At 36.3% G+C, this 22,092-nt stretch overlaps 4 protein-coding genes across 4 annotated transcripts; all 4 read left to right on the top strand.

Moving 5' to 3' along the window:
- Positions 1–242: 242 nt before the first annotated feature.
- On the top strand, positions 243–2,762 carry LOC132182384 (nudix hydrolase 17, mitochondrial-like). The gene is made up of 5 exons (XM_059595615.1): positions 243–558; positions 1,379–1,469; positions 1,617–1,700; positions 2,179–2,307; positions 2,402–2,762. The coding sequence occupies exons 1-5, from the start codon at positions 461–463 to the stop codon at positions 2,531–2,533; spliced, it is 534 nt and encodes a 177-aa protein (XP_059451598.1). The 5' UTR covers positions 243–460; the 3' UTR covers positions 2,534–2,762.
- Positions 2,763–5,951: 3,189 nt separating this feature from the next.
- Positions 5,952–7,676, top strand: LOC132182362 (plasmodesmata-located protein 7). Its single transcript, XM_059595591.1, has 3 exons — positions 5,952–6,911; positions 7,199–7,312; positions 7,435–7,676. Exons 1-3 carry the CDS (start codon positions 6,161–6,163, stop codon positions 7,440–7,442), a joined length of 873 nt encoding a protein of 290 aa, XP_059451574.1. The 5' UTR covers positions 5,952–6,160; the 3' UTR covers positions 7,443–7,676.
- A 3,647-nt stretch (positions 7,677–11,323) lies between these two features.
- On the top strand, positions 11,324–12,236 carry LOC132182694 (15.7 kDa heat shock protein, peroxisomal). The gene is made up of 2 exons (XM_059596009.1): positions 11,324–11,528; positions 11,848–12,236. The coding sequence occupies exons 1-2, from the start codon at positions 11,390–11,392 to the stop codon at positions 12,132–12,134; spliced, it is 426 nt and encodes a 141-aa protein (XP_059451992.1). The 5' UTR covers positions 11,324–11,389; the 3' UTR covers positions 12,135–12,236.
- Positions 12,237–18,278: 6,042 nt separating this feature from the next.
- Positions 18,279–21,596, top strand: LOC132182895 (probable inactive receptor kinase RLK902). Its single transcript, XM_059596262.1, has 2 exons — positions 18,279–19,810; positions 20,609–21,596. The coding sequence occupies exons 1-2, from the start codon at positions 18,535–18,537 to the stop codon at positions 21,289–21,291; spliced, it is 1,959 nt and encodes a 652-aa protein (XP_059452245.1). The 5' UTR covers positions 18,279–18,534; the 3' UTR covers positions 21,292–21,596.
- The last annotated feature ends 496 nt before the right edge of the window (positions 21,597–22,092 follow it).

Raw genomic sequence — 22,092 nt, 5'->3', positions numbered from 1 at the left:
CTCTACGTTTTGTTTGTATCATTTCTCTTTACTTTTTTCGGATTCGGTCGAATGCTAACAACCATATAAAAAAAGTCAGGTGACGCGTCAGCAACACGTGGATGCATGCAACTATGCAAGTAGCAGTTCCCAAGATTGGTCCCACAATTGTCACCCGTCACCCGTTGTCTGTATCTAAAGCCTAAAGGTAATAAGGTATGAGAAAATTGTAAATTGTAGGCTCTTCCGAGTGGCGAGTATTATTATTTAAAGGGTAGCTCGGCTGCCCTTTTCGCTCATCATATCCACTAAATAGAAGGAACAGAAACATCACCAGTTTTTCTTGTGATCATTATAGTTATAGGAACCAACCAACCCCATCTTCTTTTTATCAAGAGCCCCCTGTTTCTCTTTGTTTTCGAGATCGCACTTTTGTAGGCTTGTTTTCAGGAATCTACACCCACACACAGAAAAATTGGAAATGGTGGCTTTGGTGTCTCAAGAAAACATGGTTGCTTTGGTTTCTCGCACCGGAAGGCATTTGCAACGCTACTACAAGGGTCGTCGCCAAGTTGTAGGGTTCGTCTCTCTCTCTCTCTCTCTCTCTCTCTCTGTTGCTTGTTTTGTGAAATGGAGAAAGATTAAGCTGAAATATCCTCGTCCATTAAATTTACTTTAATGGGTTAATCCATTCCTCTGGAAATTTGATATTACTTGGAAGTTTTCGATTTCTTTTGGGGTCCCTTTGGCCTTCTGGTTGCAATGGTTGAAGATTGGCGTTCATTGAGGCATTTGAAGGGCTAAGAAGTTCGTTATTTCCGCCATTGGTGCAGAAATTGTTTAAAACTTCCAACTTAATGTTCTTGTTGTGTTCTAGAATTACATTCAAATTGCAGCCAAACACACTCATTGCAAATTTCATGAAAAAGAAAAGGCAAATTCGATGTTTTTCTAAACGCTATAACAGTGTCATTTGATGTTATTTTCAAGAGATGTCCCTCGAACGTTTTCCCAAATTTGACATTTTTCTTGGTTGAGTTGGTCAAATTAAAGCATCACGATCGAAAGTCAATTGCAGCGTGATGGAAATGGATTGCTTTATTTTTTTGGTTGTTGGGGGCCCCGAGCCGACATCTATTTCTATTCGCTTGTGTGATCATCTCTCCTCCTTAGCAATGTGAATCAGTATTTTTTGACCTCTTCAAAATTTGAAAGTTTCTTACACACAAAGTAATTCGTTTTAAAACAAATGATGGGTCCATGTGTTTTGTTTTAAGGAAAACAGGGGTGTCTCAGTGTCGTCCCTAATTTTACTACAAAATAACATATTTTCTACGTTAATTTTATGATTGAATTTGAGCCGAATGCTAATAGAGGATTCATCTATTCTATTATGTAGATGTATACCGTACAGATACTCGGAAGAAGCACGAGAGTTAGAAGTTCTTGTCATCAGTTCACAGAAAAGCGACAGGATGTTGTTCCCAAAGGTACCCAGATTGTTGTTGCTCTTGGTTATACAAAATTATTCAATACGATTACAATGTGCTTGTTGTATTGTGTCAATTAAGTTCAAATGACACATTATTTCAATTTTTTGATCTCTCATTAACATGATCCGTTTACATAATTACCAGGGAGGTTGGGAAATGGACGAATCCATAACAGAGGCGGCTTCACGAGAGACCGTAGAGGAAGCAGGGGTACGAGGCATTATTGAGGTTAGTGGCTATTCTGGCATTTATGCCAAAAGCTTAGGCTAATAAGTGAGACTGAATAAGACATGATTTGATTTAACATAGCTCTAGAGCCGAGGAGTTCGAACATTGACTCAACAACTCGATTTCAAAAGCTCAAGTCGATAAAGACGAGTTGAATTTAATTATTCAATATAAACAAATCTTTTGCCTCAACTGAACATATCAATCCTAGTAAGATTGTTTTACTTCATGGCAGGCAGAAGTGGAGGGAAAAGCCATACAATGTATGAGAAGAATTTTGGTCTAAATAACATGAACGAGAACATATTCAAGAGATATAGTTTGCTTGACAGAAATGTTAAAACAAGTTTAGAAACGGATCAAAATTCAGGTTTAAAAATTAAAAAAAAAAAAAAAAGAATCTCCAAATAAGATGATACATCAAGAGAGTTATTAGACTCTTGAATATTTGACTGACACATGAAAAATCTGAATGCAGCGTGAATTGGGTAAATGGAGCTTCAAGAGCAAAACCCATGATACTTACTATGACGGATACATGTTCCCTTTGCTTGTGCGAGAGCAGTTAGATTTCTGGCCGGAGAAGAAATTTCGCCAAAGAAAATGGGTATGCAAAAACAGTGCTTTCAGATGTGAATGCTTTGCCTAAAATTTGTTTTTTTGTTTTTAGTAAGTCTCTGATGTTTATAATATGGCTACAGATGAGTGTGCAAGAGGCTAGAGAAGTTTGTCAACATTGGTGGATGAAGGAGGCCCTAGATAAATTTGTAAGTCGGCTGACGTCTCAACAGCATGATGATCACGAAGAAGTTGGCCATTGTTCGTTAAGTTAGGAGGCCAAATCTGATTTTGTAAATAGAAAGTTGTTGAGCAGCGCTGTTGCTTTAAGACCAGATGACCCAAGCTAGGAAAGGTTGTCATTTTCTGGTTCTTTTTTCCCAAAATATTACAAAGCTTCTTGGGTAAACGGTGGAAACGCTGCGAGAATAGTTGAGAAATAGAGACATGTTCGCAAAATTTGTAAACATGGTTTCTGATAATAAAAGAAGTTTTTGTTTTAGAGTTCGTCTGTTGGCATCGATCTGTCGTTGAATAATATGGTGATGGTAATTGGTAAATGAATTCAGTGGTCGCTTTCCATGTCGGCATCACGTGGATGTTTGATTTGATGCGGTATTTGTCTTTCACGTTTTCAAATGATGTTGTTAGCCACGAAGACTTTAAAAGGTTTTGTGCAGTGGGGCTAAAAGATCCTCGAGATTGTGTTTGTTAACATTTTTGTTTTTATTTTTTATTATTTATTTTTATTTTTTAATTGTTTGATTGATGATTATCGGATAATTCTAAAGCCTTAAAAGGCTCAAAAACAAGAGTGGGAGACTGGGAGTCCATCATTATGGGTCAAGTATTGAACCTGTGAATGTGGGCTTAGCCCAATAGTTTATTCGGGTTACTAAGCATAATAAGGCTGCCAGGCCCAAAAGTACCCCCAATGCCTTTTTCCCAGAATTAGACCAAGGGGATGGGAAGGTTTTGGGCTTTTGGACCCTATGTGGAGCTATCGTAGCTATGATCCCAACTTAGCTTCTTAAGTTTGTTCGGCTTTATTAGGCAAAGTCTTTCATTTTTTTTTTTTATTTTTTTTTTTTGTTATTGTTCATCACCATTTAAAAAAAAAAAAATCAACATCAAAATATTCTTTTTTTTTTCACTTTTTATTATAATTCAAATAAAAAAATCACTACAAACAAAACTTTTTTACTTTTCCATATTACTTTTTCACTTTTTTTTTTTTTCCACATTAATCTACATCAACTACAGTTTAAGGAAAAGGCTTTGCCAAACAAAGCATCATTCTGTCCAATTCCATCGTCAAATTTATTTAACGAAATCAACTTACAATTACCCCATTTATAAAAAAAAAAAAAAAATTTAAAAAAATAATAATCAAAGAGTCATTCACTCTAATTTTAGGTGTGACTAACAAAGAAGAGTGGCTCGGTGGCCATGACCCAACACCTTTGGAAAACGGTATAATTAATTGTAATTTTACATGAACTCCTTAAACGAAAAGTTTGTCAAGAATTTGAAAAGAAAAATCGATTTGAACGGAAACAATTAAACTAGCTAGCTCAAAACTTTGGGATGGTGAATATTGATTCGTAAAATGTTTCCAAACTAAAATAAAATGTTTATTTGAGCAATTAAGAAGAACACACGTGTAGTAGTTATGGGCTGCCCATGAAGAAACACACTCTTATCCAGAAAGCAAAATGACAACTACAATCGGTTGGTCGGGTGTTACACACCACGAAAGTTAGTGCTGGCACTGGGAGACCAAGACAAAGTATCATAAACTTAAAACGACATTATTGAATGTGACACTCTCCCCTTCTATCACATTCCCTTGTTGTTTCCAGTTGCTCCTCCGGTGTATAGAGGCCATAAAACCTATGTAAACCAACAAAACATGGGACACAAAAAGTCATAGACCACAAGTTGAGTCCTGTTGTGGAGCCGGATCGGAGCAACAACTCCGATCGAGCAATAAATTTAGCCTGCCCCAGTGTCTCTGTGTAGTCCTACCCACGACAACGTCACCCCTAAAGCACAAATCATCATATATATATGTATATTATTCCAGCTCCTCCTAGGGTACAGAGCTGAGGAAATAAAGCACAACGTACAGCCTTTATTCTAAAGGAAAGGGAGATATATATACAGACTACAGTAGGCCTCCTAAATATTATCAACTTTATAAAGATAATAGTATAAAGAATTACCTATTGGAATCAATTACTTTACTTAACCTAACAACTTTAGCACTATTATTTTAATGGTCCTTTGTTTGCTACGTCCTTTTTTATTTTTTTATAATTGACAAAATCTCGTCACTGATAATTACTAATATTAGCGACGACTTGTAGATCGTCACTAAAGACCATTTTTCCTGTAGTGAAGGGAAAGCTTAATACGTACTAAAAATAAATAAAAAGGAAAGAAGAGAGGCAGTGTTTATCGTTTAGTGCAGTACGTGGGGGGGGACCAATTGGTATGGCGGTGCAAGTGACTAATAGGGAAAACCGCTAGTTTCCTTGTAAACTTCAATAACGATCGATCAATCGTGTCTAAAACTTTCCCGTGAGCAAGCAGAAATGTCTTTTAGGCCCACTTGGATCCTTTCCAAGCTCACATGGAGCTCTAAAATTCATGCACCGGATCGGAACAACAAGTACAGAATACTCTTCATTTCCTCTTTCAATTCTCTTGCATATATATGCTATTGCTAGCCAAACAGATCTTAGTGCGATGGCCGGGGAAGGGGTTGTTTGTTTTTGTCTTCACTCAAAAAGTTGTGTATGATAGAAAGACAGCCATGAACATATAGAATGAAAAGAAGCTCAATGCCTTTTTCACTTTTGGGTACTGTGAGGTCTTCTTCCCAGACTGTATATGGCAAAAGTAAAAAAGGAAAGAATCTTTTATTTTTCAGACATTCTGGCATCCATTATATGGCCTTGCCTTCGTCATTCTTCATTTTCACTTCAGCCGTTAATGGAGGTTGTTCAAAAGATTTACCATGTAAATTATATATATGTCGTATCCATTGAAATCTCTGCTTCTTTCAAACAGATCATGCTTCCAGCAGGCTTTATGTATTCGTGCTTACTGACAAACTACTTGAGATATGAGAGACTCTCCGCCTTTTAAAAACAACTTCTTGAAAGTCATGCACATCCATGCAACATGGATCACCATTCTACAGATGTTTTTTAATTTCTTTCCTTTTAGGCTTCGAAGGGTGGAAAGTACTGGAAACCCACTTGACCCCCCTTCCAACGCACCTTTTCCCTTTTTCTTTTCCTGCTTGGAAGTTATCAACATATAAAATATGCCATTTCATTTCAAGACATATTATTTTCTGTCTTTTTTATATATATACATTTAATTGTATTAGTTTCTGTCATATACATTTCACTATATATACACATATAGACCCGTTACATGGGAATACATGTGCTTTCTATCTGATGTGGCTATATATACTAGTATTAGAACTTATAATTAGAGAATAGAAATGAGAATAAGGAAGAGAGACTAAAGAATTAAAGTAGTTCGGCTTATGAGCTACGTCTACACATAAAGTTCATTTATCATTTGTAATTCTTGTTTCTTGATTTATTTTAACTAGTAATTATTGAGTTATTTAAATAATTAAGGGGAATTAGGAAGGTAAGATTTTTAGTTTTTTTTTTTTTTTTTTTTTTGGTTCAATAATTGTAAGGAGTCACCAATCAAAGCTTCATAATTTAAGTTCTACTTAAATGTTATTGAAAGCAGCAAAGCCGGCCATGAATGAGCTCCACTGGTGAGAGTTTTCTGCCAGGCCTGTAATTTGCTTATATTATACACCCATTAACCTCATCTCTCTCTCTCTCTCAAGAGAAACCATTGAAAACATGGGAAGAAGCAGCCAGTTCCTGTCACTGCTCCTCGCCTTCCTTGTCTCTTTCTCTTCTCTTCCCATTCCTTCAGTACTCTCTTCTTCCACAGACTCCTTCGTCTTTGGAGGCTGCACTCAGGAGAAATATGCACAAAACTCACCCTACGAGTCAAACGTCAACTCGCTCCTCACCTCCCTAGTCAACTCAGCTACCTACTCGTCCTACAACAATTTCACCATCATGGGCTCCACCCCACAAGACGTGGTTTACGGACTCTACCAATGCCGCGGCGACCTCTCCATGCCGGACTGCGCCACGTGCGTCGCTCGCTCGGTGAGTCAAATCGGCGTGTTGTGCTCTCAAACATGTGGCGGAGCGGTGCAACTTGAGGGCTGCTACGTCAAGTACGACAACGCCACCTTTCTCGGGGTGGAGGACAAGACTGTGGTGTTGAAGAAATGTGGATCGTCCGTCGGGTACGATACGGATTCCATCAGCCGTCGAGATGCGGTGATGGCCTCGTTGGCCGGCGCGGGTGGGCCATACAGAGTGGGTGGTTCGGGGCAGATTCAAGGTGTGGCTCAATGCGTCGGAGATTTGAGTTTGGGAGAGTGTCAAGATTGTGTTTCCTACGCGATCGAACGGTTGAAAAGCGATTGCGGCGGGGCCGTCTACGGTGATATGTTCTTGGCCAAGTGTTATGCAAGATATCAAACCGGTGGTGCTGATCATGATGATCACTCCTCTAATGGCCATCAATATCATGGTAAAAACCTTTTTTTCACCACTACTTCTAAAGATCTTTAATTTCTAGCTTGGTGATGATCAGTTTAATCAACTTTGCTAATTGTGTAACATCTTGGTCAAATTAATGTGGCTTTGGTTCTACTTTTAAGTCGTATTATTTTTTAGATGAATATGATCTTTAAAGTCTTTAGCCATGTTGAACTTTTGGGAAAAAGGGTACATTTAATTCCATGAAGGAAGGAAGAAATATACAAGTATAATCATGAATTGATTACATTGATTGGGCTCGTTTTTGTTTTTTGACAGAGAAATCTAGTAGTGAAGGTGAGAAGACATTCGCAATAATCATTGGATTATTAGCTGGAGTGGCTCTGCTCATTATTTTCCTAACATTCATGAGAAAGGTGTTGGGGGAACCTGGTAAAATCTTCACTTTAACCTTTCAGTTTAATATTCCAAGCCATCATTTCCATTCGCATTTGAAGTACTGGAAAAGCTGCAGATTCCATAGATTCAGTTTTTTGTTACTTCTTCTGATGCAGGTAAATGAATTATTATACGTTTGTCAAAAGTTACTGCCACAGCTTTCAAGTACTCTCAAAGCTTCTCAAGTGATGGTCAATCGATTTGCTTTTGGTGGCCTTTTCCTTCTCTCTTTTGTTTTTGCTCAATGATGTCTACTTTTCCTTTTTCTTGAACTTAATTTATATTTTCTTTCCAAGAAGAGGAAGGATGGGGAAAGATGTGTGAGATGGGGTCACTTACCCAAAAAAAAACAAAGTTAGTTAAAAAGGAGGGTACAAAAGGAGGATAGGATTCCACTTTCTTTTCCACTTAACAAAGCTGTTTTGTCTAATATGAAGAAGAAGAAAAAATGGCATATTCTTTATGTAAAGTTGCAGATGATGTTTCGCCTTGATGATGTTGTATTTGTGTTATCTGTAATATTTACTTATTTAATTTACGTACCCTCAATGTACACCAAACAAAAACAATCTCATCTAACTAGGACTCTTTATGTGGCAGTCCCCAACTCCTGCACATGCAATTCAAAAATTTTTCTAATTCAAAAAAAAAATTTACATTTTGAAGCAACCCGACCTCTAATTTCCCATAAAATACTTTGAAGAATCTTTTCTTTGGAAAGTAAAGATGATTACCATGGAATAGACCAAAGCACTAAAGCATAGATCAATCATCACCCCTCCAAGAGCCGTCGGGGGTAACCACCCCCGATGGCACTAGGAGTGGCCGCACCACCCCAAAAGGGTCACATTGAGGTCCTCTAGGGTTGGCACCACGCCACCCCTAGTGCCTGCTGTGGGTGGTCAGCTACCACACCTTCAACCGTTTTTTTTTTATTAAAAATTTGAGTTTTGAAAAAATTAGAAATCATGTGGGCTTTTTAGTAATTTAGGTTCAATTCCAATGATTATTCCGTTCCAACCTCTTCTACAATCCCAGTAATATATATTTATTTTTCTAATGGAATACACATTTCGTAAACCAAACGGACCTTAAAATTAGAACAACCCGTCAAATTCTTTTACTAAAACTAGATTCTCTACAAAACATACACACAACATTTCTATTATAACCCCAACTAAGCAACCGTTGCCCTGTTGTAACTTGTAAGGCTATTGTGGGTAGTCAACCATAGAATTGTAAGAGGAAACCAAATTAGCCTCCACCAAGCAACCGAAGGCTGCTGTTTTGCTCTAAAATATACTGCAATGTTTCAGCACAGTTATATATACACCATCTTTTTCTTCTTTAGTAGATAATTAAATAATGGAATCCAGCATTAATTAGTGGATTACCTGTTGGCATAATGCAGAGAAAAGAAAAAAGCTCATTCCTTCTCACTCTAAAAAGCCAATTAGAATCACATAGTATATCTTCTCTCCCGTTACCACAGCTTTTGGCAGTGCTAAATACGAGCAATAAGATCATACAATAAAGTTAGAGAAAGCAGCTACATTTAGATCGAATGCACATATTACCAAGAGGCTTGACAAGTTATAGATGCAACCAATCATGGTTGCATACCGACACCTTTATGCTAAACTAAGCCATACAATTCAGCAACCTCATGTCAGAATATATTCTATATGGGATTTTATTTCTGAGATTTCATCTCCATCTACCATTTTCTATTATCTCCATTTGAATAAGAAGTAAAATGTTGCTCTTAAAGCTTTAACATAAGAATATAGATCATAGGCCGAACCGCGTAAAATCTCTTGCTTTAGCTGTTCTTTTTTAATTTCCATAGCCTTATGATTTTCTTCACCCCACAGCTGCACAGTTGTATGCATGGTGCATATGCCACGACTGGCCTACCAGGTGGATCCCAAGCAGAGCTTACTAGTTAAGGAACCGCATAGACAGAGAGAGAAGAAAAACTTTGTTTGTAATGAAAGTTTCTTGTAGCAGACACTGTGATCTTTCAGGAAAGGAAGCAAAAGAGTGATATTCATGGCCTGAAAAAGAGACAACCTTGAAAAAGTGGTAATGTATTATAACCATGCATGCACATATATAATAAATATGTGGTGCTTGAATACTCTGTCAAACTTTACTTGGCGCCCCATCTTTTCAATTTGATATCCAGCATTGACAATCTTGTACAGCTATATATGCAACCAACTTTCTCAACCATGTCACATTCTTAATGCAATTATATCAACTTTTAAGTAGCTAGCCTTCAAATTAAGATTGTCATGTCACATGAGCTTTACACATAGGATCTCAACTCACACACTATAAATCATGCAACATTGATTATGATCATAAACAACTATTTATTAGATTATATATATAAAAGTGAAAAGGAAAAATAAGAAAAAAATAATAATTAGTGTAGTCGAAAGTTAAATTTCTTTTTATTTTCTCTTTTTCTCATTACATCTTTTGTTTATTGTATATGGGCCAATTGTCTAACACATTCCCCCTGGGCCTAGGGACACATGGACCAAAATCGTTTTGTTAAACTTAAGCCACCTAACCCAAGTATTGCTCGACAAAAGCCCACACAGTAAGATGGATAAGGATTTTTGGTAATTATTTGTTATTTAAATTGCTAAAAATTTGAACATCACATATTAAAAAGCCTACATTAATTAAACTCAAAGCCGGACAGCCCAATCCTCTAACACTTTAGTGCTATCTTTTCAATATGATAAGAATTCAATTGATGTGATACAACTATGACTTCTCAGCGATCTCTTTTGCTGAAAATATCAATCATGTTTAATTTTTTTTGGTAGCTTGTCTCCAATCTCTAGAAAAGATGATGTACTTGTACCATTTTGCGGGTGGCAGAAAGAAAATCGTGGGGTCATGTTGGTAATTCACTGGGAGATCACCTTACTGAAATTTTGGATTTTTTTTTTTTTAAAGAATCGTATCATTCATTGATAAACGAACATAAAGCTCAAATAATACAGAGCAAAAGCTTTAAAGCAACTATAGCCGAAGTTACGAGATTACAAGTATAAAAAATAACGTATTACATTCCAGAATCAAACAAAATCTGTTAACCTATGACTAATTTTCAAATTAAACAGCAGATTTACGTTAAACAGATTCAAATCAATTCATAGATAGCTCTTATTCCTTAGCACTGAGGGTAGAGAACATCAAGCCATATCACATCCTCCTCAACCCGACAGCCAAGATAACGTTCGATAATCAATATATATCACATACAACTAACTATTTTAGGTGTTAATTTCGGTCTCAAATCTTAATTTCAGCCCGAGTTCAGCTCAAGAAGAAAATACATCCGCTCAAATCTAACCAAAATCTAATCATTACAAATGAGCAGGGCACAGGCTGATTGTCACGTGGCCTATGTTGGCCCATGAGTATTGCCTAAAGCCCAGCCTTGCTTTGCCTTACCTACACTGGAGCCAATTATTACCTGCTTTATGGCCCGATGAACAACTAGACAAGCCCAAATGAAACCCAACCCATTTAACTAGTCTACTTTTTTAGGTTTGAATTCATCCGTTATTTAATAAACTGTTATACGACTTTGAAATAACGTGACATTGAAAATTAGGGATTGATTTTTTCTTGAATAAGGCTGGACTTGTGAAAAAATTAGCATTATTCTTTTTTTTTTAAGTCCTTAATGATTTCAAAGCAAATGTTTACTACCATATCAATTAAATTATCAATAATATAAAGCATTAGATATGAATTAATTTAACTGATTTATCAAACCTACACAGACACTGGGGACGGTGGTGCCGGCTGTAGAGTATGATTCCTCAATCATCATCCTCTCGAAGCTCCTAGGTTGGAGAAGGAAAAACAATATTTTTTTTTTAAAAAAAGACAGTGGATAAGCCCCACAGAACCTTCTGGATTCTCTCGGATCACTTCTAGAAGATTAATAACCAACGCCATATATTTTTTATATATATATCAAAACAACATACAGTTCGAGGGAGCTAGAGAGCTAGAGAGCAAGCTAACATCACGATCAATATGGCTGATGGTGTTTTTGGGTACCCTGTTAGGCGCTTCTTCTGGAGCCCTCCAATCTTCCGAGAATTGTCCGGATCAACGGCCCTCATGGACTGGCTCGAATCTCCTACTGCCCACATCTTCAAGATCAACGTCCCAGGTACCACCTATTCTCTCTCTCTCTCTCTCTCTCAATTGGATTGAGATGTTTTGTTGATCGATCGGTTCTGTACTTTTTGTTTAATTTCATATATTAATATTACCAAGTGGAAGTTTTGCATGCTTTTGGACTTGCCAATTTTACTAATTGAGTTTTCTTGTTTTAGCAATTTAGCAAATCTCTCTCCATTTCCCTCTTTAGTTTTTTACATTAAAATAGAGTGGAATCCTTTGTGGGTTTCTCAAAATTGTGCAACTTTTTGATGATTCTGGCGTAGTCTTTGATGGGTTTTCTGGATTGAGCAAATTTCTGTGAATAGGTTTGAGCAAAGATGATATAAAGGTGCAGATAGAGGATGGTAACATTTTGCACATAAAAGGAGAAGGTGGGAAAGAGGAGCCCCATGCAAAAGACACTGTTTGGCATGTAGCCGAGAGAGGCACAGGAAAAGGAGGATTTTCTCGGGAAATTGAATTGCCGGAGAATGTGAAGGTGGATCAGATTAAGGCTCAGGTGGAGAATGGTGTTCTCACCGTCGTTGTCCCAAAAGATGCAACCCAGAAGTCGTCTAGAGTTAGAAACGTCAACATCAGTAGCAAGCTCTGAGCTCCAAGCTTCGAGCATAAGATGGCTTGATAGATTATGTAAAATGTATGGGACTCCTGAGTGTAATGATGTAAAATGTATGCGACTCATGTCTTTTTTTAATCCTTTCAAAATTGACATTTACTTTTAAAATTATTATTAAATTAAAATTTTTATAATAATCTGTCCCAAACAAAGAGCGGAACAGGATAGTCTCGAGTTCATTTGAATTGGATAATATTCAGTTAATTTTATTGAAGATATATTTTTATCTTTTCACTTTGTGAGAGGACAAAAATACCCTTCTATTATAACTAACTGAATATTTTTCAGTTCAAATGAAATAGAGAGGATTCTAATCCAAGAAAAGTTTAGAGTCTGTTTGAAATTGCGTTTGAGAAATAAAGCTTTTAAGTCAAAAAGAGCTTTTGGGTAAAAGCTTTATTTTTAAGTTTTATTAAAAGTGTTTTTTTTTTGTCTATTTTTAGGCTTTTTGGACTCTTAAAAACCTAATTTTTTTACCAAACGAGTATGTTTTTCTTCAAATTGACTTTTTGAGTGTTAAAAACATTTTTAAGCCCCGCAAACATAATCTCAAACAAACCCTTAGTCAAAAAGCATTTTTTTGACTTAAAAGTTACATTTATCGAATACAATCTCAAGGATGCCCTCAATATATGGCATTTTGAGTGTTAAAAGCATTTTTAAGTCTCTCAAACGTAATCCCAAACAAACCTTTAGTTAAAAAGTATTTTTTTGACTTAAAAGTTAAGTTTCTCTAATACAATCTCAAGGATGCTCTCAATATATGGCCTTGTTTGGTAAACAAGCCTTTTACAATGCCCTATTTGAGGAGAAAAAAATGAGTGTAATAATTAGTATAGAAAAGTAAAAACAATTGTATTGAAAAGTAAAAAAAATTTATTTTGTAGTGATTTTTTTATTTAAATAATTGTAAAAAGTGAATGATGTAATATAAAAAAATGAAAATGTTTTGATATTGATTTTTTAAAAAAATGAGATGAATAGTGTGGGAAAATGGGATGTAGTTTATCAACAAGGCCAGAGTGAAGAATGTAATGTGCTTTTGGGCCAATCTTTGATTGGATCGGTTATTAATTAACACATTGGGCCTTGTTAAAAGCCTATTGCAAAACCATACGTCAATAAAAGTCTGGAAAATCAGGCCACCAACCTTCCATTTTTCGTTTATTTTATTTTATTTAAAGACCTCAATTTAAATATTTGATTGATTTAAGATATGAATTTAGGCTCGATATAAATTTGAGACCTCTATAACCCATTTGTCAAAAATAGGTTTGTAGATAAGCTTATACTAATAAAATTAACAAATCCAAAAAAAAAAAAAATAGTTGTGTTGGACACAGCCCAGCCGTAATGACCCAGTCATTGTTGGGCCGTGATCCCAGATTTCCCAGCTGCCCCTAAGATAAAGATTGGCTTGTAGCCACCTCGACCAAAGTGGGTGGAGCCAACCGGCACATTCTCTAACAAAGGGTATATAATACGGACCATACGGTTAATACCTCCCCAATAAAAATACAAAAAGGAAATAGAATTTTGAGAGAAATATATAATGTGATGGAAATGACAAGAAAGATAAATTATGGTGTAAAGTTCGAGTAAAGACACATATAGTATAGAGAGATATTGGAGTTGGTGGCTCAAAGCTTGAAGAGAGGAGCTTGGAGAATTAAGTTATATTTTTACAAATTATGCAATATATGGGTATTTTTCACAATAAAAAAAAAAGGGTTAATACTTTTTTTGGTATCTGGGTTTTAATGTTTTTATTTTTTTATTTTTAAGTTTTAAAAAAGACAAATCTAATATCTCAGATTTTGGAAAAGATCGAATCACTATCTTCGTTTATATTCTATGAGATGGCCAAGCCACTCCCAGGGGGTGGCCGGCCACCCGAGACTGGCCTTGGGGGTGGCTCCTAAGGTTAAACTGGGGGTGGTTCGGCCACCCCATAGAATAATATGATAAACGGAGGTGGTAATTCGGTTTTTTTTTTTTTAAATCTAAGGTACTATATTTGGTTTTTAAAAAAACTTAAAGAGGAAAAAAATAAAAACATTAAAATGTAGGTACTAAAAAAGTTATTAACTCTAAAAAAAAAACATTATATTTAACGTGGTACGAGGCAATATTTAAAAATTGAGTAATGATACAATGCACGCCTGGTGATGCACGCCAAGCACAAAATTTTTTTTTATTATTATTTAAAAAAAAAAAAAAATTTGCACTAGCGTGCGTGGGCGTGCCACGCACGCCGCGTGCATTGTATCATTACTCTTAAAAATTGTTTGAAGAGTATAATTGTATTTTCACAATCATTCGTGACGAAAATGTTAATAAAAGTCTTAAATATAGAATAGGCCTAAATTCAAGTCTTAAATTTATTAAAATAAAAAGTAAGGTATTATAGGAATTGAGTGACATCACACGGTTAGATATGTGCTGTGCACTGGCGACATTGTTTGGTTACCGCTAATTCATTTTTCTAAACATTGTTGATATAAATGCAGCAAGTTGACGACGATTATGTCAATTTTATATTCAATGATAATAATGAGGAATAAAACCATGGAAGTTGGAACAATTGGTAGATGAACCGTGAACGTATCAAATACAAAGAACCGTAACTTGACATTGAGCCAACAAGGTATTGACACGTCAGTTGGGAATCTTTTTGTAAAGCAAAACAAACAAATAAAAAAATAGCCTCTGTTTTCCTTTTCTGGGTTCACTTAAGGAACGTAAGCAGTAAGCATCAATATTTATTTGGTAATCGTGATGAGCTGGATTTCCTGCCTGCAAAATGTACTGCGCATGGGCATGGCCCACAACCATATCAGCATTGAAAGACGGTGCACCAATTGGCCTACCAATTGGTGCTTGACTTTTGTCCCGGAGAATGACGACTTTCCCAATCTTTTCCCACTTTAGTTTTCAGATTATCCAATTGCTCTATAAAATAGTTTGCTAATTCATTCTATTTCTTTCTATTAATAAAAATCAAAACATTAATTATAATTTTCCTCACAAAAAAAATTTAAACTATTTTTACTTTTATGATACTTCAAAACAATTTTTCAATCAAAACACACACAAAGAAAAAAAATTAATTAATTAATTAAATTAAAAATTAAAAAATAAAAAGGCTATCCAACACTTTAGTTACTTTTTACACTCCGTTATCACATTCATTTTATATTAATTAATTTGTCGGATTTTAAGTGTTTTTTTTTTCAAATGAATATTATATATCACACCACTATCTCAATATGTTAGTACATGTATATGAGATGAATGTTCCTCATATGTGTTTATTTCTATATATGTATTTATTTTTCCCTTTAATAAAGTGTTGGCAATAATATAATAAAAAAATAATGATAAATAATATTTTAAAGCAAATATAAAATGAAATAGATAATCTGTTAGAGTGTGTAGTGAAAAAACAACAGCTAAAGTAAATAATTGTACTTTTTCATTAGGTAAAATATCTAATACTGTTGGAGATGCTCGATTAGCAGTACCATATCAGTATAATATAATAGTAGTGTGCAGTTTTTCATACCAGCTACTTAAAAGAAACAAAGTTAGCCACTTAAAATATGTAAAGTTAACCGATGTGAAATTGGTGTAAAAAATAGACGTGAAGATGTTTGAGATTTCATCTTCATTAATTTTATGAACATGTATAATTATTCCTTTCCACTTGTATCAAACAAGAGTTATGATAGAGAGAACACGGGCGTGATGCACACCCGTGTTTTTAATATTAAAATAATATATTTTAATATTATAATTAAAAATAATAATATTAAAAGATGCACGCCTGTGTTCTCTCTATCATCACTCATCAAACAATTATCAGAGATAATTCCAAATAAATTATTATGCATGTGAATTTCAAACTCTCAACTTATCATTTTAATTTTTTTTCTTTAGAAATTTCAATCTTGGTCCGAATGATGAAACATCAAAGTTTTTGTTACTTGTAGCAGCATATATACCAAAAAAGTATTTATCCATATTCAACAAGAAGGCCGGCAAGAGACTCTCATTTCCAGCAACATTTTACAATATGTTGTACCTTGTTCCATACAACATTTTTTTTGCTGACAATACATTGAAATCCCTAAACAATGACATTGGGAAGCAAGCCTTTCAAAGCAAAAGATTCAATTAAAGTAAGCTAGAAAAAGAAAAAGAAAAAAGTCCTATTAAAGTGTGTGTTGCTATCGATGGAAAAAGTAAAATAATCGACTTTTTCATAATTTGTTTTTTTCTTTTAATTGAAAAAACTAAAGAACATTTATCGATTCTTATACAAATGATATGATATCATATTTGTCAGATGGTATCATGTAAACCGTTAAATGCAGCAAAATAAATTTTAATCGTAAAATGACTTATTTCCCTTTCAAATGAAGTAGAAATAATCCTATTGCATGGGGTGTTTCTGCTCTCATTATCTTTAATTTCGGTGCTAAAGTCTAATTGTGTTTCACCCAAAAGATTAGCTCAACGGACGAGTTCATGAAAGCCAATTATAAAATATTACTTTCAAATTAAGTGAGTAAATTATTTCCCAAATGATCATTAGTGAGCTTCTTACACTCACTAAACATTACAAAATGGAATTACCCATTGGCTCTCTCTGTAGTTGGTCGAGAGAGGTTGTTTTGAGTACTGTGTATATTAAGTTAATTATTATGATCATAGCTGTTTATAATTAGTTAAAAAAGAACATATTGTATATAGTGTAGCTTTCCAGGGCGGGGCGGAACTAAAATTTTAAGTTTGAAAGGAGGGGAACAAAATTAAAAAGGTAAAAAGTTAATTTTGAAAGAATTTGTACATTTTTTTAAAAAATAATTTATGGGACCAAACGTGGTTCTGCCCCGTACTACTACACGATTGACTGTTAAGGTATCAATGGAAAATAAAAGAAACGTTGTTAAGGTACTATAGTTTTTAGTACAATTTTTTATTTATTTATTTTTTTTTTTTATAAACTCACGTAATATAATATTTTAATAATAAAAACATTAAACAATAAAATTTAATTATTTAGTGGTTGATGTTGTAAGTATCATATAGACAGTTAACACTAATTTATTGAAAATTAGAAATAAAAACTGTCATATTCTTTAAAAATGTTTTTGTTCAATTCAATATTAACTTATGGTTTGATAATGTTTTTTGAATTTACTTTTTCTTTTTTAGCATAAAAGCAAAAGTATTTACAAACAACATCAAATATAAAACACTCTATATAACTTTTATATTTTTATTAAAAAAAAAAAAAAAAAAAAACCTTAAAGATGATTACCAAACAAGCCCGTAGTACAACTGTTTTTTTGACACATGGATTACCAAGTCCCAACTCCCAAGAAATAAGAAACATTTCTCTCCAACGGTACGGAAGTACTTACCTATCATTGAAACGTAGCATAAAGAGGATGACCCACTGACAGCTAATGGTGAAGTATATTCCTATTTTATTCACCAGATATATCATATGAATTACCCCTCTTCCTTAGAGACCACTTCGATCGTACCGACACTTATATTTAGCTATTAAGAAATGTTAGAAATATTAAATTTTTTATTAAGAGATGATTTTTAAGATGATATGAAATTTATTCATTGAAAATAATGCTTTGAGTATTAATGAATAAACTTTACATTATTTTAGTATTATTTTTTGGGTAACTTTAACATTTCTCTCCTCTGTATCTTTTCAACTGATCCTTTTCATCCAATTTGTTACTGTAAACTTGCACGTATACTCTTACTTAGTGAAGGTGCTAAATATCATTGGTAATGGGGTAATGACTGTTTCCTTATTTGACAAGAGAGGAGCCGTCCGTCCCAACGCAAAACAATTTTGCAAGCAGAATTTACAGAGGCTCCAGCTTGCAGCTGAAGCAATGAATACAAGAAAAATGATTATATATATATATACAGCGCCGCTCACAACTCACAGACCCAGCGAAGCCCCAAACCCCATTATTATTTTATTTTCTTTTGATATTTATTTTCGGTGGGGATCCCAAATCCGATTTGATGAAGTGTTTGTAAGCTCCGCGTGGAAGAAGCTTCCTCGATCTCCTACTAATCAGAGTCAGCCACTGTCCATTTTGCTCGTCAAAAAGGTACACAAAAATTAAAAAACAAGAAAAAGACAAGGCAACGACTTGGCCAACTCTCACACGAGGTTTTTAACCCTCGCTTTGGTTTCCGAGGGTTTATTACAAAAAAAAAAAACAACTCCTCAACTACCTGGCCACCCTTGTCTCCCTCTCATTGTAAGAATTCTGAGACAGTGTTGGGACGGGACTGTGTGTGTATTTTTTCCCTTTTCCTTTGCCCCACAACAATGGAGGGGCTGCAAGTACTGCAACTTCTGTTTGTTTTGTCAATCTGTTTCAGTGTTTCTACCGGCGGAGCGTTAGATCTGGCGTCCGACAGGGCGGCTCTGCTGGCGCTCCGTGGCGTCGTTAAAGGACGCTTGCTGCTCTGGAACATCACCGACACGAATCCGTGCTCGTGGACCGGCGTCACGTGCCAGAAGGAGCGGGTCACCGAGCTGCGCCTCCCCGGGACTGGCCTAGTGGGGCAGCTGCCTCTGGGGATTGGGAACCTGACCCAACTCACCACGCTCTCGCTCCGCGCCAACGCGCTATCCGGGCCCATACCCGTTGACTTCGTCAACCTCGCTCTCCTCCAGAACCTGTTTTTGCAGAATAATTTATTCTCCGGTGAAATCCCGGGGTTCATGTACGATATGCAGAGCCTGGAGCGGCTGATTCTCGCTAACAATAACTTTTCCGGGGACATTTCGCCTCGGATTAACAATCTGACCAGGTTGGGTATTCTGTTTCTGGAGAGTAACAATCTCACTGGGTCGATTCCTGATATTGATATCCGAACTCTGGTCCAGTTCAATGTTTCTTTCAATCGGTTAACTGGGCCGGTGCCGGAACAGCTTTCGACTCAGCCCGCCAGCGCTTTTGAAGGCAATTCGCTTTGTGGAAACCCATTGCCGGCCTGCCCTGGGAGTGGGAGTGGGAGTGGGAGCAAGAGCAAGAGCAAGAGCAAGTTGTCCGGTGGAGCGATTGCCGGGATTGTGATCGGGTCGTTTGTTGGTTTCGCGCTCATTGTGGTTGTTTTAATCTTTTTGTGTCAGAGGAGGAGTGGTGGGAAATCGGATTCCAAGGATTTGGCGGCGGCTAAGCGCGGCGAGGCTGAGATTCCGAGGGAGAAGTCTTTGGTGGAGAGCGAGAGTACGAGTGCGAGTGCTGAGTATTCGAAAGGGAGTGTGAGGGGGGGTGGAAGTAAGAGTTTGGTGTTCTTTGGGAATGTCGGGACGATGTTTGATTTGGAGGATTTGTTGAGAGCATCCGCGGAGGTACTCGGGAAGGGGACGTTTGGAACGTCTTATAAGGCCACTTTGGAGTCAGGGATGGCTGTGGTGGTGAAGAGGTTGAAGGAAGTGACTGTGTCGGAGAAGGAATTCAGGGAAAGGATCGACGAGATTGGGAGGACCGTTCATGTCAATTTGGTCCCACTAAGGGCGTATTATTACAGCAAGGAGGAGAGACTTCTTGTTTATAATTGCTTACCCTTGGGAAGCTTATCTGCACTTTTGCATGGTGAGCATTTCGTTGTTATAATTTGGTTTCTTCCCTTTTTGGCCAATTTGATGCTTGTGGGTTTGATTATGTTTCTCTTGTGCTAACTCTTTAGGGACATTACTTCCTATCACTGTAGACTTATTATTATTATTACTATTTTCTTTTTATGTGGGTATGCTTGCATTCCTGTTTTCCTATCATCATGTCTCTGCAATATGCCATCGTTATTTTACTTGGCTAATGATTATCCGCAGTTCTCATTATATTATATCTCCTCCAATGTTTTTGTTATGCATCTCCAAAACTGACCTTGGATTAATTTGTGAGAAATTGATGGTATCTGTGTTCGTGATGAAATGTTATGTTAATCATGAGTTCTAGACAATCAAACCTATTAGAGACAATTCCCAAATCATTTACCATGTACACTTTATAGTTTGTAATTTGTTGGAAACCCACATCATACTTGCTAGTTGGTCAACTTTACTATTTCTATGAAAAGATGCAGACATACAGTACTTTGGTTGGATTATCAATGTTCTGAACTTCAAATTTTCATGTATGGATAGTTAGCATTCTTTTGAAATGACCTGAGGAAATGGTTTTGTGCCTGTATGCAGCTGCAATTGTGCATACACACTATTCTTTCATGTAGTGTTGTGCTTGCTTTGAGTTCAAACTTTGCTGACTTTGGTTCATTTTGCTGTGTATACACAATTGAATTGAGTTTGCTTTGTGTTTCTGTTTCCTCCAATGCTGGATTTTGCCTGGTTTACTGCCTTTAATCTCGTTTGTTTCCCCATTATTTCATTGCAGGAAGCAGAGGGTCTGTGAGGACTCCATTGAATTGGGAAACCAGGTCTGGCATTGCTCTTGGAGCTGCCCACGCGATTGCATTCCTACACTCCCATGGCCCGACAATCTCCCATGGTAACATCAAGTCATCAAACATCCTCCTCACCGAATCCTACGAAGCTCGTGTCTCGGACTTCGGCCTTGCCCGTCTTGCGCTCCCCACCTTTACTCCCAACCGCATTGATGGCTACCGTGCCCCAGAAGTCACAGACGCTCGCAAAGTATCCCAAAAAGCAGATGTTTACAGCTTTGGTGTACTAATTCTGGAGTTGCTTACAGGGAAGCCTCCCACTCATGCTTTGCTAAATGAGGATGGCGTAGACCTCCCCAGATGGGTCCAGTCTGTTGTCCGAGAGGAGTGGACTTCTGAGGTGTTTGACATTGAGCTTCTCAGGTACCAAAGTGTTGAGGAGGAGATGGTTCAGCTCCTACAAATAGCTCTTGAATGTACAGCTCAGTACCCTGATAAGCGTCCTTCAATGGCAGAGGTGACAAGCCGAATCGAGGATCTCTGTCGATCTAGCTCGCAGCGAGAACTAGACGCAGATCGTGTTTTGTTTAGTGATCAAGATGATCACGGGCTGTCACAGCCATCTTCAGCACAGCTTTACTCGGTTGAAGGTGCACCGCCATCTTCAGCATAGTATTAAAGAAGAAGATCAGCAATCTTCCATCACACGAAATTTAGTGCTTTATTTGTTTGTTTATTCGTGGGTTTTCTTGTACAAGAATCAACTCCGCGTTGTCCCTTATCTCTTCCTTGTTCTTTAATCTCTTTGCCTTTACCCCATTTGCATAGTACGAGCTTTCTTTATCCCCCTTCGTTTATACATTTCATTTCTTGGGGGAATTTCAATCTTATTATTTTCATCTGGTTTAGTGAGGATTGTGAACAACTGTTACATTGCTCTATTTGGGTACAGTGCTGCAGTTAGATTGAGATGTTTGAGTTGCTTCCTCGTAACACGATTGTTGGCTTTATCTGGTTCCTAAGTTGAGATGTTATTATTGGAAAGTTTTCAAAATTAAATGTATCTACACATTGGCCCCACAGATCTAATATGTGGGGTTGATGTGTATGACCCATATGGCTTCACTAATCTAATAGTAATTTTAAAAAGTAAAAAGATAGAAGAATAATAAAAGAGAAAATGAATAATAAGTGCAATGTGGTCCCTTGATGGCGAACTTGGCACATGATACCTAAAATAAGTGCTCAATCAGACTGCTAGAACTAGACGACCATGACAATTATTTTCCATTAATTACAAAATACATGTTTGTTAATCAACATGCGTGAAACCCTTTGAAAAGATTGTTCTAACAAGAAGCTTCAGTTGCATTTCAAAATTTGCAATTTTACTGCAATCTCTCTCTCTCTCTCTCTCTCTCTTAAAAGCTTAATCCCTTCTGTCTAACACAAAATTTTCGTAGAAAAATTATAT

Source organism: Corylus avellana, chromosome ca5, assembly GCF_901000735.1.
Source record: "Corylus avellana chromosome ca5, CavTom2PMs-1.0".
NCBI classification, from domain to species: domain Eukaryota; kingdom Viridiplantae; phylum Streptophyta; class Magnoliopsida; order Fagales; family Betulaceae; genus Corylus; species Corylus avellana.
Note: the sequence above shows the minus strand (reverse complement) of the source record. Positions and strands in the feature narration are given on the sequence as shown.